Source organism: Chiloscyllium plagiosum, unplaced genomic scaffold (genome assembly GCF_037043375.1).
Source record: "Chiloscyllium plagiosum isolate Xiang-an unplaced genomic scaffold, Cpla_swu_hap1 HiC_scaffold_33, whole genome shotgun sequence".
NCBI lineage: Eukaryota > Metazoa > Chordata > Chondrichthyes > Orectolobiformes > Hemiscylliidae > Chiloscyllium > Chiloscyllium plagiosum.
Genome location: NW_028270171.1, coordinates 23,786,689 through 23,802,470, shown reverse-complemented (window position 1 = coordinate 23,802,470; position 15,782 = coordinate 23,786,689). Strand labels below are relative to the sequence as shown.

General features: G+C 44.3%; 1 protein-coding gene across 3 annotated transcripts; it reads left to right on the top strand.

The window, feature by feature from the left end:
• The first annotated feature begins 10,163 nt into the window (after positions 1-10,163).
• On the top strand, positions 10,164-15,166 carry LOC122542306 (noggin-1-like). 3 transcript variants are annotated; one of them, XM_043679916.2, is made up of 2 exons: positions 10,164-11,148; positions 13,971-15,166. In XM_043679916.2, exons 1-2 carry the CDS (start codon positions 10,421-10,423, stop codon positions 14,062-14,064), a joined length of 822 nt encoding a protein of 273 aa, XP_043535851.2. In that variant the 5' UTR covers positions 10,164-10,420; the 3' UTR covers positions 14,065-15,166. The 3 variants fall into 3 exon arrangements, with proteins under 3 accessions (XP_043535851.2, XP_043535855.2, XP_087834484.1); XM_043679920.2 differs by having other exon boundaries at positions 10,164-11,152; positions 13,971-14,099; XM_087978358.1 differs by having other exon boundaries at positions 10,164-11,443; positions 13,971-14,070.
• The last annotated feature ends 616 nt before the right edge of the window (positions 15,167-15,782 follow it).

Sequence of the window (15,782 nt, the reverse complement as noted above, 5' to 3'; positions counted from 1 at the left end):
CATGGGATGTGGCCTTTATGAATGGGCAATCCCAAATTGCCCTGGAGATGACAGTGGTGAGCTATCATCTTGAACTTCTGGAGTCCTTGGGAGTAGGAAAACCCACAGAGCTATTATGAGAAGATATCCAGGATGTTGCAACTGTACTGGAATGGCAATATTGCAAGTAAGTATGGAGAGTGGCTTTAAGAGGTACTTGCAGGTTGCTGATGTTCCCATGCATCCCTTATCCTTCTATGTGTTAATAGGTTGTGGGTTGGGAAGGTATTGTTGAAGAAAGCTTGATGAAGTTGCATGTTGTAGATGGTATACACTGTTGCCTCTGCGTAAGAGGTGAAAATAGTGAATGTTGAAGGTAGACAGTGGGCTGCTTTATTTTTTTTTCTTTTCTCTTTTTTTTCTATTAACCCCCACACTACCGCCTAACCACGGTAGTGCTTATTTTTCCCCAGCACCCATGGTGTGTGTGTGCAGGTGTGAGACACAGTGAAAGACACAAAGTGCACGAATCTTTATTCAAATTCCACCACCAGGAAGATAGGAAAACACCCAAGTGGCCAGTGACAAGCACTGCCCTTCACATCAAAGGGCAGTGCTGTGTGATCAAAACAGTGAAGGGGAGGGTAGGGACTAAATCAAAAGTGGGCTGTTTTTTTTTTCTTTTTTATGGTGTGTGAGTGCAGGGGTGAGACACAGTGAAAGACACAAAGTGCACGAATCTTTATTCAATTTCCACCACCAGGAAGATAGGAAAACACCCGGGTGGCCAGTGACAAACACTGCCCTTCACATCAAAGGGCAGTGCTATGTGATCAAAACAGTGAAGGGGAGGGTAGGGACTAAATCAAAAGTGGGCTGCTTTATTTTATTTATTTATTTTTTTAAATTTAATCCCCACACTACCACCTAAATGCGGTAGTGCTTATTTTATCCCCAGCACCCATGGTGTGTGTGTGCAGGGGTGAGACACAGTGAAAGACACAAAGTGCACGAATCTTTATTCAATTTCCACCACCAGGAAGATAGGAAAACACCCGGGTGGCCAGTGACAAACACTGCCCTTCACATCAAAGGGCAGTGCTATGTGATCAAAACAGTGAAGGGGAGGGTAGGGACTAAATCAAAAGTGGGCTGCTTTAAACTAGATGCATCCTTAATGCTGTTGGAGCTGCACTTAACCAGGCAAATGAGTAGCACTTCATCACAGGCTTGACTTAAAGTTTGGAGATGGTGAACAGGCTTTGAGAAGTCATGAAGCAAGTTATTTGTTGCAAGATTCCTAGTCTGACCTGATCTTGCAGCCACTGTATATACGTAGCTGGTCAAGTTCAGTTTCTAGTTAATGTTTATAGTGGAGAATTCAGCAAAACAGCGATTCAGGAAGACATGAGAATGCATTGAGAAGGGAGAATTAGTTGACTTAACATTGGTTGTCACAACACAAAATCAAATTCCTTAATTGTGTAGTTTGGTTTATGTATAGACTGTTCAAGGAGAAGGCAGTGACAAGAACTATATTCAGGTTTAAATTTCAGACTTTATTATACGTTAATACTAAATATTGGTACACATGGTAATCATAGGTTCTGATTTATGATGACATTAGAAAAGAACTAATCCATCTTCTTTAAATGCTCATGTGAGTCTCTCTTCTTCCAGAAGTTGTAGCATCTTCTAACTCCACCCATGCTATTTGATTTATATCCAGTGAGGTGCAGCTCTGTGACATCATTGCAAAGTTGTTCTCGGATCTAGAAGCCCTTACATAACTCAAATGAGCTCTACATAATGCGATTCACTTTAATTTCAGTCAGATTTAAAGATTTCAGTACTATCTTGATCCTAGATAATTATTAAGTAAAACTACCTTCAGTGTGCTCATTTACCTCATGGCTCCAGACCCTTCAGCTCTGTTTGCACAGCTGATATGACCTAACCTTGTTATACCAAGAGCACACAAAGTCCTAAGATGTCTTCAGCAACTGACTTGCCTTCAAACATTGGATTGATGTTTCACCTTTCTCTAATAAAACTGGAGAGAGGCAGATCTGAGGTGGGTTAGCTCAGTTTTGAACTTTGTAACATATTAACATACCAGCCAACCCAACCTACAATTTTTGGAGTTAAGGTAACTGCCATAGTCCACAGCACAGAAACAAGACTATTCAACACTACACTCAATGTCAGTGTTTCTGTTCCATGCAAGCTTCTTGCCAAATGTCTTCATCAAATCTATGTTTTTACTTTATTTTTCCTTGTGCACTTATCTTGTTTGTGTGCGGTCACTGTTGCCCTTGATATGGTCTTTCTCCTTCTCTGGATTTCTCCTTTCTCCTTGCTCAGTCCACACTTCAATATTATCCATGTATCCTGTTTCATTTCTTCCACTTCTGTTTTAACTCTCGATTTCTTCTTCACCTGTTACCAAGTCAAGGCTGCCAAGTTTTTGTTTCCAATGTGTGTAATTGTCCAATTTTCTCTTTCTGATTGTACATAGTGACTATAATGATAACTGAATGTCTACTCTTGATCAAATCTCCTTATTAATCTTTCTTTCCATCCAACTGATTCTGAGCACTCTCTGCCAGATCAACATTTCAAAATTTATCTTCCTTCCATTCTCTTTCTTCAGAGTCTGACCCTCACAGTTTCTAAACTAACTTTCCCTCTAAGTAGACTTTTAATTTGCTCAATAGTGACCTTCAAAAGAATAGGGAAAATACTTGAAAGAGATATTTAAGATTCAGAAGTGTGAGGTGATGCTTTTTGGCAGAGGCATTAGAGAGGGGCAATAGAGATTCAACAGCCCCATTCAAAAGTGTGTGCAGGGGCAAAGGGGCCTGGGAGTTCACGTGCATGATGTGTGAAGGTGTTTGAAAATATTGAGAGTCATGAGAAAAGCATATAGTATCCTGGGCATTAAGTCCAAAACAGGGAGGTTTTGCAAAACCTTTATAAAACTCTGAGTATGCCCCACACTTTAGGAAGGATATGAGGATCCCTGATAGGGTGCAGAGGGAGATTTACCAGAATGGTTGAAGGATGAGAAATTTTAGCTGTGAGGTTAGGTTGGAGATACTGAAGCTTTTCTCCTTGGAAAACAAGGTGGCAAAGGGGAGATTTGATTGAAGTGTTCAAGAAATTAACAGGTTTAGATAGGACAGTAAAAGAGATGCTGTCTCCATTGGCTGATGGAGGTACTATAGAGTGACACAGATTTGGGCAAACAATGCCAGGGAATGAGGCAAATGCATAGGGAATGTACAGGAATTATGAGAAAGATGCAGAGGGTATGTGTGGAAGATGCACAAGGAATGTGAGGAAAATGCACAAGGATTGCACAGGAAATGTGAGGAAGATGCACACAGAATGCATAGAGAACATGAGGAAGGTATGTACGGAATGCGCAGGGAACATGAGGAAGGCGCACGGAGAACGTGAGGAAGACACCTTTTCAGAAACTACTTGTGTCGATGCTCATGCTAGAAGCTGCTGTTTATGAGGATTGGTGGAAGCGCATATGATGACTGCAAAAGAAATTGGACAGATGTTGAGGGGAATACACGTGCAGGAAATTGGTGTCTTTTGACCCAGTGGAGTGGTCAGAGAATGGGTGCCTTAGGTCTCCAAGGACAATCTCATCGCTAACTACAAGACTTGTGCCATCCGCGGACCAGAAGAATGAGACCCATAATTACTCACCAAACTCTGGGCATGTGTGGGCACTTGTTTTTGATGGAAGGTTTTACCTTATTCTCATTAATTATTTCTCCCAATGGATAGAGGTTAGGAAATTGCTTATTCTGACCATGATCATGGTCATGGTCATCTGAGTTAAACATGAGCTATCCCAGGTATCCCTGATGGGTCTGGAGAGAGCTTCAGCCAAGTTGCAGGCAGTTTATGATTTAAACATGTCACTAGTGCAATTAGAGATAACTAAACCAAATAGGGAAACCAAGGGTACGGTCATTAAAGCTAGATTACACTTAAAAGATGATTAGCAACTTTTACACAGGACTGTTAACTCATAGCTGCATCCGACTCCAATGCACTTCAGCACGATCAGAGTTGCTGACGGGTATAAACTTCAGTGTTTTCACATGCCTCTCTGCATGGACTGAGCTCTCCATCCTACTAAAGGTATTGACCCTACATTTATGCTGAAAGGACTATGACAACTTCAATAAGGAGTAGGCTGATTGTGCACAATAAGCACACAATATAATATGTGCTACCATGCAAGATGTTTGTCACATTTAGGACCAGGCTGCAGCTGAAAGTCAAGGAAAGGTAGTCATCTAAGGAGCTGCATGCCAGCAGAGATCATATTTGTACTGACCACAAGGTCATACAAGATACTACAGGAACATTAATCTTTTTCTATGGGAAATTTGATCATGTAGAAGACTTGCAGACCTTAGACTATCAGGAAAAGAATCAAAGTCAACAGTCTTCAAACCAAGCAAGCTACTAGTCTTTAAAGTCAAACTGAGAGTGCATTCTGGGAGAAATGGTAGTGAGGGGTACTATAAGCTCCACCATCGTGATAATGTCACATGGACTTGTGGGCAGACAGCTTATGATGTAGGAGGAGTGAGACTTAACATCTTGTCCTCCTTAAGATCTCTATAATAACGTCCACCATATCAACATAATCTGCAACTAATTAGTGGCATGCAATAAAAGTTCATCTTGTTCAAGTCCTACCAGTTCTAGAGGTGTGTAATAACATCTCCGAACAGATTGATTAGAAAAAAAACTTCATCTTGCTAATCACAAAAGACATTTCTAGCTAGACCCAGCATGTGGTTTTCCTTTGACTAAGATTAGATTAATTAAGTCAGGTATTCTTCTACACTAAAGAGGATGGTGGCAGTAACCTTCCACTTGAGCAGCAGCTCATTCATAGTGAATATAGTGAGATGGCATGTCTGTTGCAACAAGAGATGACAAGAGTACACCACAGTAGCCACATCTAGAGGTAATGAAGGGTTGAATGAGGGTTTGAGTAGAACAGTTGCTGAGATAGGGGTGAAGTCAAGGAAAGTAATGGAGATAGAGTGAAAATGAGGTTTGAAGATACTTCTGGTACAAATGTGACTCAAAGGTTGTGAACAGATTATTCAATTCAGCTACAGAGATGGAGATAGTAGCTGCAGACTTGTTTCTGGGAACGAGGTAATGATACCCACAGTCACAGTGAACTGCTGGTCATAGAGGCATATTGCAGTCATTTGTCCCTGACTAGTTTTGTCCAGTTTTTGTCTCTTGCAGATGACAGATTGGGTGGATGGGGAGGGTTTAGATTTAAACATTAGGCTCCTTACTATTATCTTCTGGATTAAAAAAAATATAATTTTATTGAAAAATAGATTTTTTAATATTACAAATACAAAACAATACAATACAAAATAATATGAAGAAAGAACTCAAAAAAGTTTTAAAAACACAACGCATCCTCATATACAAATGTATATTTCGAAAAATATATATTTTTAAAACACAACTAACTATTTAACTAAATAAATAATAACCAACAACAAACTAATAAATAGTAAGAACTCAACTCAGCCAAAAAAGACACTCCTACGCTCGCAGTTCCTGCGCCCCGGATATTGGACTCGTAAAGCACAATCGTTACGGTTATATAATAGCCCTTAAGTGTGGCAGATAAATTTGTGTCCAGGTATTCCAAAAAGGGCTACCATGTCTTATAAAAATTCTTAGTTTTGTGGTGTACCATACTTGTGAGAAAATCCAAGGGGATATGCTCCATAACAATCTTCTGCCAATCCAACAGGCCCGGGGGTTTTCAGATATCCAACCTAGCAAGATATACTTTCATGCGCAGAAAGTGAGGATGTTGAAAAGTTTTTCCTTATGCGCATCTGCAGGGAACACACTGGGCAGGCTGAGGAGAGGAGAGATCGGGTCCTTCTCCATCCTTACACCCAAAATCCTCTCCATGGTACCCACCACAGCACTCCAGTATGAAGCCGACCACAGGACCAGAGACAATGGGTAAGAGTGCCTGTACTGACTTTGCACTTGGGACATGTTGAAGATACAAACGGTCCGGAGCCAAGTGGGCCCTGTGGAGAATCTTCAACTGTAAAGCATGGGTCCTATTGCAAATTGATATTTTTCTTGCATTTTCCCAAATATCTTCCCATTGCTGAGGAGACCTCAATGCCTAGCTCTCTCTCTCTCTCACACCCTGCAGAGTTGATCAAATTCATCTGAGGGGGCACCCCCCCAACTGATGATATAAAGTGCTGACAGAAAGTGTACTCTGAGCACTAAGCACCCTCCTTTCTATGTCGGATTTGTAGGGATCAGTCAAAAGAGTATTCTTTTTTTGAATTAAATCCCTAACGTGAAAAAACGAAAGAGGTCCCTGTTAGATAGCTAGTGTTTACATGCTAATTGATCAAAGGACATCATTGTGTCTCCCTCAAATAAATCATCCATAAGACACACCCCTAGCTGCCCAATGTTTCAATGTCCATCCCCGGTTGAAAACCCAACATACCCACTATAGGTGTAAGAGAAGATGTCTTGCCAATATTGCTTTCCCTCTGCCAAATTGCCCTCCATGCGTTGTGGCAATATTCTCTAACTGTCCTCATTTTGTCCAAAAACCGCAAGCAAGTAAGGGGGCATCTTGCCTGGGAAGTTTTGATATCTAACCAAACTGAAGAGGGTCCCTACAAGCCCAATCAAAAGCAAGCTTAGTTGGTTCCTTGTTTGCTGCAGAGTCAAATGCTCAGTATTTGTGGTGAAGTTATGTTTTAATAAGTTACAAATTTGCATTCAATTTGTTATTATGTAGTTTGATGCCACATTATCAGTTTGGGTAAAATATACTATCCAAGACATAGCAGTCCGCATCCACAAACACCTACTCCCTCTACCAGCAATGGTCAGTAGCAGCAGTGTGTATTGTCTACAAGATGCACTGCCAAAGTTCACCAAAGATCCTTAAAAAGCACCTTCAAAACCCACAACAACCTCCATCTGTAAGAACAAGGGCAGCAGATACACAGAAAACCACCACCTGCAAGTTCCCCTCCAAACTCCCTGCAGAATTTCTAACCTCTGGCCTGTTCCTGTAGCCACAGTATTTATATAGTGGGTCCGTGTTTCTTCTCCTGGTTTACAGGTAAAAGCTCAAGCAGGAGATCCCCTCGCGGATAGAGGTTCAGTGCTGGTCGGAGGAGGCAGAGGATCAACTTCAGCGCTATCTGGAATTGGTTGATTGGGCCATGTTCAAACAGTCCGCAGCTAACTTGGGCGAGTACGCCACCATCAGACTTTATCAGCAAGTGTATGGAGGACTGCATAGCGAGGAAGTCAAGCTGGGTGTTCCCCAACAGGAAACCCTGGAAGAATCAGGACATACAGAACCTGCTAAAAACCAGGTGTCAGGCCTTCAAATTGGGAGACCCACTCAAATATAAGAAATCCAAGAATGACCTTCGCAGAGCCATTAAGAAACCAAGGACCAATAACGATCCAAACTAGAGACCCAGACATACACCCGACGACTTTGGCAAGGACTGAATGATATCATAGGTTCTAAAAAGGAACAGTGCAAGATAGCAGACAATGATACATCCCTCGCAGATCGTCTCAACGCCTTCTATGCCCGCTTTGAGCAGAATTTCAGCTGAGAGGTAACACCTATTCCGAGAAGTCCTGACAAACCTTTCCCAACAGTCATTGCATCAGATGTCAGATCAGTTGTCCTTCGTGTGAATCCAAAGAAAGCGATGGGACCAGACAGAGTAACAGGCTGTGCACTCACAGCACACACAAATCAACTGGCAGAGGTCTTCTCAGACACCTTCAACTCTCCCTGAGCAGGCCACTGTCCCTGCCTGTTTCAAGAGAGTCAACATCATCCCTGTGCCTAAGAAGGTTATGCATCATGTCTCGATGGCTACCGCCCAGTGGCCCTAATTTCAGTGGTCATGAAGTGCTTTGAAAGGTTGGTCATAGCATTAATCAATGCCAGCCTTCCCACAACTCCTGATCAACTCCAATTTGCCTATCAGATCAACAGATCCATGTCAGATGCCATATCACTTGCCCTTCACTCCTCCCTAGAACGTCTTGACACCAAGAACAGCTACATAAGAATCCTACACATTGAAGGCTGAACTGTAGTCAACACTATTATCCCCTCAAGACTGATTACTAAACTTAGTGATCTCGGACTAAGCCCCACTCTCTGCAACTGAAGCCTTAGTTCACAGGTTTTGAGAAGATTTGTAGCTCATGTTGAGGTTCTGCATGTAGGTTTACTGGCTGAGCCGGAAAGTTCATTTTCAGACGTTTCGTTGCCTTACTAAGTAACATCTTTAGTGAGCCTCCGGACGAAGCAATACTGACGTATCTTGCTTTCAATATGGTGGCTTCAGGATACGTGAACATCAACTAGCCACAAAACGACATGACCCTCTCTCACTAGTATCCTTACATACAGATAAGGAAGGACACCACTTTGACTGGGACAACACATCCATTCTTGGACAAGCCACGAGACCCGCACGAGAATTTCAAAAAGCATGGCATTCCAACCGGAACTCTATCAACAAACACGTTGACTTGGACCCATTTACCACACCCTGAGAAAAAGAATAGGAAATGACATCATCAAACCAAAGAAACCCAAACATATAAATAGAAAGCAGGAAACATCAGTGGTGCTTCATCTGGAGGCTCGTTGAAGACGTTATTTAGTATGGTGATGAAATGTCTGAAAATGAACCTTCCAGCTCAGCAAGCAAACCTATATTCTGAATCTTCAGTTTCCTGACCCACACGCTACAATCAGTGAAGATTGGGGACAATATTTCATCCTCACTAACACTCAACACTGGAGCTCCCCAGGGGTGCATACTCACCCCACTACTGTACTCACTGTATATCCATGACTGCATTGCCAAATACAAGATTAATACCATTTACAAGTTCGCTGATGACACCACCATAGTCGGTCGAATCTCAGATGGCAATGAAACAGACTACAGACGGGAGGTAGAAGACCTGGAAAAATGATGCACTGAGAACAAACTAGCTCTCAATGCCGGCAAAACCATGGAACTCAATTATTGACTTTCAGTGGAATGTTACTCATGCCCCCAGACACATTAACAGCACAGAGATGGAACGAGTGGAGAATGTCATGCTTCTGGGAGTGGTCATCAACAACAAGCTTTCTTGGACTCTTCATGTGGACGCACTGGTGACAAAGGCTCAAAGATGTCTCTTCTTCCTCAGTCAGCTGAGGAATTTGGCATGGCGGCAAATACCCATGCCAACTTTTATAGTTGTGCCATTGAGAGCATTCTGTCTGGATGAATCACTACCTGGTATGGTAACTGTACCATTCAAGATCGGAGACGATTACAGAGAGTGGTGAACTCGGCCCGGACAATCATAAAGGCCAACCTCCCATCTGTAGAATCCATCTACCAGGCCCACTGTCAAGGAAAGGACGCCAGCATTCTCAAAGATCCATCCCACCCTGACAATGCTTTTCTACAACCTCTACCATCGGGGAGAAGGTACAGAAGCCTGAACACAAGCACCAGACTGTTTCAAAACAGTTTCTACCCTACTGTTGTTAGAATACTGAATGGACTCACAAACTCTTAGCATTTGCCTGTACCTGTGTTTTGGTTTTGCTCCTGTTTACCTATTATTTACTTATCTATGCTATTTAACTATGTGATCTGCTTGTAATACTCGCAAGACAAAGCTTTTCACAGTGCCTCAGCAGACGTGACAATAAATTCAATTCAGTGCGATTGCTGGCCAATGGTAATTTATCACATATAGCTCCAGTTCCCTGTACCTCTACACCTTCTTTGGAATTGTGCACTCTATTTCATCTTGCCTTTGCTTCCTATCAATGTGTCAAATCAGCCTTCTGGATGTAGGTTAAACCTACATCCAGAACATCAACCTGAGCTACAAATCTTCTCAAAACTCGCAAACACCATCCTTTTCTGCACCAAATTTCATTTACTGTTTGCTCCCCCAAGGACCCAGCCTGCGCTCCTTCAAAGGCCTCCTCGCAAGTTCAGAATATCTCCAAGTTCTGCGTCATCTGCAAATGTTGAAATTGTGCCAGACCTGCAGCAATGATCTGAGAGCCGGCGAGGGGGTGGGATGATGGTGCTCTGTGAGGACGGGCCACCCAGCTACAAAGAGCTTGGTGCCGAAGGTTAGTCGTTCCTCTGCTGGGTGTTTTGTCACTTCTCTGTTATGTCTGTGAACTCGGCAGCCTTCTGCCCTGCTTTGCTGAGTGCGATCGTCAAGGATGCGGCGATAATGTGTGGGTTTAAATGGAGTCTCCGGCGCCTGAAGCTCACTCAGCCGCCCGGGGAGGTGACGGACAACGGCGCAGATGCCTCGGGAGCTCCCCCGCACCGCTGCGACCCCCCTTCCCTGTCAGGCCATTATCGTTTTCCTCCTCCTACACTCCGGATCGTCAGCACAGCCGCGAAGTCGCTCTGCGGATGCCCAGGCGGGAAGGCCGGGTACCCGGCTCCGGCCTACTCCACGCCCAGGGTCCGAGGCCGAGACCGCTTGGGGCAGGATGAAGGTTTCGAACAGCGTCCGGCCCTACTCCCTCAGCCTGAGCGACCACCATTACCGTTACTCACCGAGACCGAAGCAACTCGACCCGAAGAGGCTCCGGAAGCTCCTCGGTCCCTCCTTCGACCCCTTCTGGATGTCGGTTACGGGTCGCCATGGGAACGAGAGTGAGCGCGGCCACCTGCTGCAACTGAGCGGCGAGCTCGCGGCCGCGGCACTGCGGCTGCGCGGGAAGCTCTGGCACGAGGCTCAGCGGTTGGAGCCGGCCGCCGTGGCCAGCGAGGCGGATAAGGCCCAGTGGAGGCGCTGGCTGGTGCGCGAGGCTGTCTGTCCCCTCACGTCCCAGTGGGTGGACCTGGGAGCCATTTTCTGGCCGAGGTGGGTGAGGCACACCGACTGCGACAGGGGCCGGGCCAGCTGTTTCTGGCCCCCGGGCATGAGCTGCACACAAGCCGAGTGGGCACACATCAAGCTGCTGGTGTGGCACTGCTGGACGGTGAAGGAACGAGGGAGGGTATCGCAGCAGTGCACCTGGAGGCAGGTACCTTACCCTGTAGTGACCGCTTGCAAGTGCTCCTGTCGGTGAACCCTTCTGGCTGTTCATCCTCCCTTTTCAACCATCGTGCAGACCCCCTCCCCCTGCCAGGGAGGGCTATTTCCCACCTGCAGTTAGAGCAGGGAACCCTGTAAACTTGTCTTTGACATGATCACAAGGTCATTGGACTGAAACTTTTTCTCTACTCTCAGCCCAGAACAAGGCAAGAGGACAGAACCTTAAAATTCGAGCCAGGCCATTCGAGGGTGATGCCAGGAAGCATTTTTCATACAGAGGGTGAGGGCAAATCTGGAACTGTCTCTCCACTAAAATGCTGTTGAGGCTGCGGACTCTATTGAGTATTCCTAAATTGGAATGGATAGGTTTTTATTGGACGAGGGAGTTACAGCTTACAGAACCAAGGTCCTTTAATGGAGTTAAAGATTAGCCGGTTGAGAATGTGGTGCTGGAAAAGCACAGTAGGTCAGGCAGCATCCGAGGAGCAGGAGAATCGACGTTCCAGGCAGAAGCCCTTCATCAGGAATGAGGCTTGTGGGCCTTGAAGAAGTTCTCCTCCTCTCTCTACAAGGATCTCAGTGAATCTCTCTGTCATTGCACCCCCCAGGTCTATCTATCTGCTCCTTTCCAACCTATCACCTTCTTCCCCCCCCCCCCCCCACCAATTACCTTTTGCATTCCCAGCTACCTACCCCCCAGTCCTACCCCACCCCCCCTCCTGTTTATCTCTCAGCCCACCGGCCCACAAGCATCATTCCTGATGAAGGGCTTATGCCCAAAACATCGATTCTCCTGCTCCTCAGATGCTGCCTGACCTGCTGTGCTTTTCCAGCACCACACTCTCGACTCCGATCTCCAGCATCTGCAGTCCTTAGTTTCTCCTAACAGATTAGCCAGTGGTCTAGTTCAATGCCAGAATAGACTTAAAGGGCTGAATGGCCTCCTCTTGTTCCAAACTCAGCAAATTGGCTGATCTTTGTGCCCTGCGTAAGTGTGACACCATAGCCCTTTTTCCGCAACCAATTAAGATGGTTGGGCATAGTTACGATATAGTTGTATCAGTTTTGCCCTGCAATGAATTCCTTCCTGCACAGGGATAGCAGGGATGGAGCAGGGTATGGAGGTGAAAATGTGTTGCTGGAACAGCGCAGCAGGTCAGGCAGCATCCAGGGAACAGGAGAATCGACGTTTCGGGCATAAGCCATATGGAGGTGGCCAGGGGAGGAGAATGTGAGGTGACAGCTGAGCTACACGAGGCTGCTTGCACTACGAAATCCTCATCTCGGCTGAAGGCAGTTGTAAACTCTGGCAAACTCTTCGTCCTCTGCTGAGGTTACAGTGGATGAGCTGTGGAACCCTGTGAACATGGGAAGATATAAATTAAGAATAGGAGTAGGCCCTTTGAGCCTTTTCTGCCATTCACTAAGACCATGGCTGAACTGATTGTGGCTTCACTTCAACATTGATGTCTGCTCCACTTGATAACTGTCGACCCTATTATTAGTCAAGCATCTTACCTGCCTTTGCTTTAAAAATATTCAATACGTTCTCCTCCACAACCTTCTGGAGAAGAGAGTTCCAAAGATTCAAGACTCTGTGAGAAGAACTTCATCTTATCTCTATTTTAAATGGGTGGTCCCTGATGTTTAAACTGTGCTCCCTACTTCTTGCCTTTCCCTATTAGGGAAACATATTCTCATCATGCACCCTGAGATTTCCCTCCAGGTCTTATGTTTCAATAAGGTGGAATGAAACCCTTTCCCATCGTCCACCATTATATCTCTGCACCTGCCTTCTTGAAATAGGGGAGTGCTGACTGGAATTAGTTTTCAATCCTACCTCTTGCTTTATCTTCCTTTATTGTATCGGTGAGGCAGCCAATCCAGACAGTGACAGGATCTGTTTGAGATCAGTTGGTGCCAAGATTTCTGCCTTTTTGTTATTCATTAATGGGCTATTGTGCTCCTAATTGACAAGAGAGTATTTAAGAGTCAACCATATTGCTGTGGGTCTGGAGGCACATGTAAGCCATACTATGAAAGGATAAAAACAAAAATTGCTGTAAAAGCTCAGCAGGCCTGGCAGCATCTGTGGAAAGCACATTAGAATTCCTTCTCTAAAGGACATTATTGAATCAAATGGGTATTTACAACTGTTAACAATAATTAGTAGTCCATTTAGAATAGTATTTTTCATTCAAGGTTTTTTAAATTGAATTCCAATGTGACTTTCTGCTCTGGTAGAATTCAAATCCATCTCCCAGAATATTAACCTGCGGTCCAGTGATATTACCACAATGCCACTAACTTATCCCCTTCTTGTAGGGAGAATTTATTTCAATTGCCTCCTACATCTCCCTTATCAACACAGGCCTCCGTTTTCTGACTGACTCACCAACACAGGGCCCAAGACAGACTCACTCAGTTTTTGTTTTGGGAGATTGGTGAGTGAAGAAGTCACATGGAATCAGAGTCTTTCCTGTAAATACATCACAATATGCTTTTCTCGAATCCTCACTCCCAGAGCCCATTGGATTGTGCGACTCTCCCAGTTATGGTCACTCCTTCCTAGAGAGACCTTATCACCCTGATGTCTCACAGTCACCTTGCGTGCTGTTAGCCTTCATTTTCCTCTCTCTGGCAGAAAGGAGCAGCCAGGCACCTGAAGAGAATGTTGTGGTGCCTGATTTACCCAATAATTGTGTACTGGATATGGCAGCAATTAATTGGAACTGTACAGCCACCAGCTGGGAACAAAATCTGTAAGTCATTAACTCAAATGTGTTTCCCTATGTTTCTTCGAACAGTTTTGATCCTCAAAGTTCGGAGCCATGGGGATGGATCAGGGGAGAGGAATTCTCATTTCAAAGAGCTTGTTCAACAGCGACTGCTGAGGAATAGATTCTCAGGATCACAGATGATTGCAGTGTAAAAGAAGGCTTATGGCCCATCATGTCTACAGTGGCAATCTGAATGATCATCTCACTTAGTACCACTCTGCTGCCTTCTCCCTGTAACCAGTACATTCTTTTTTCAAACACCTGTCTAATTCCCTTCTGAGTGCCTCAGTTGAACTCCATGTACAATATGATTCTGGGATGGGTGAGTGCAGTGGGCGATATTTGACTGAAACCTCCAGGAATATGTCCAACCAAAGTTGGGAACTCACATTGCAAAGCCTCCTGACATGTTTGATGGTGAATACAGTCTTGTAAGAACGTGAGAGTGAGGAGAGGCAAGGTTTCCTGAATCTGCTCTGTCATTTAATAAGATCTTGGCTAATCTGACTGTGGTCTCAACTTCACTTTCCTGTCTGGCTTCTTTGTCAATCAAATATCTATCACGCATTATATTAGTGCGTTGAGATTGTTAAAAAAGGGACAAATATCATTAATTTTAGTGAGAAAGAGAGGATCTGTTCCTTAACAACGACAAATCAGGATCATGCTCCTCATGGTAACCGTAGCAAGAGTTTGATGTATAGGGTGACCTTGATTATGTCCATAACCATGAGACCTGTAGATTGATAGGATCAATAGAGAGAAACTCCTTTCTGCTGGAGGGCACATGAAAAGGGGATATAATTGTAAAAGCAAGTTCCAAGCCATGAAGTAAAAACGTTTTGTTTACACAATGAGGTGGAATTGTGAAAGCCCTTCACTTCAAGCAGTCATACGACTTCAAACAATCATTTTAAATCTGCAATTGATTTTCTTTTGCTGGGTGGCATATTATGAATAGAGAGCCTTAAAATACAGATAAGTCATGATCTCAGTGAATGGCAGAACTCCTCCTGTTGCTGTAGTCCATTATGTACTCTCTTATCAATATGCAACATTTGACTAATACTGCCTAATGATTTATAAAGTATTTAGACCTCACTCAATGATGTGTGTCGAATTCTTTGCAGAAGAGTATGAAGGATCGGAATGCAATTTGCTGGTTTGTGAGATGACACAATGGAGTGAATTTGGGATTGGCATGGCTAATTCTGGCCACAAATTAATGTTGTGGAGGTGCTAGTGCTGGACTGGGGTGGACAAAGTCAGAAATCACAACACCAGGTTACAATCCAACAGGTTTATTTGAAATCACAAGCTTTTGGAGCATAGCCCCTTCTACACCTGATGGAGGGGCTACACTCTGAAAGCTTGTGATTTCAAATAAACCTGTTGGATTACAACCGGATGTTGTGATTTCTGGCACAATTTGATAAGCAACATCTAATTCCCCCTGAAACACCCAGTGGGGAGTGCAGGTCAGAGGACCTCCTCATGGGTCTGCTCCTGGGCCTGGCCAAGCTGACCATAAGTGAGTTTATGGGCACTGCTTGTCACTGGCCACTCACGTGTTTCCTTTTTTCCTGGTGGTGGAATATAAATAAAGATTTGCACGCTTGTTCTTTACTGTGTCCGACATCTACATACACACGACATGGGTGCCGGGAAAAGAAAAACAGGAGTGTCAGACATCCTATTCACTCTTAAGAGCTGTCTGTGAGGAAGCTGGATCAGTGTCAAGGACTCTCACCTAAAATAAATTCCTGCCGAAAGCTAAACATCAAGTCAGGGAAGTAGGAACAAGTCTTTTGAATAAGAAGCTGAACCACATAAATATCA

Coding starts and splice junctions, on each gene's coding strand:
- LOC122542306 (XM_043679916.2), top strand. CDS start 10,421: ATGCCTCGGGAGCTCCCCCGCACCGCTGCGACCCCCCTTCCCTGTCAG. Junction 11,149..13,970: donor TCGCAGCAGTGCACCTGGAG/GCAGGTACCTTA, acceptor TTCTTCGAACAG/TTTTGATCCTCAAAGTTCGG.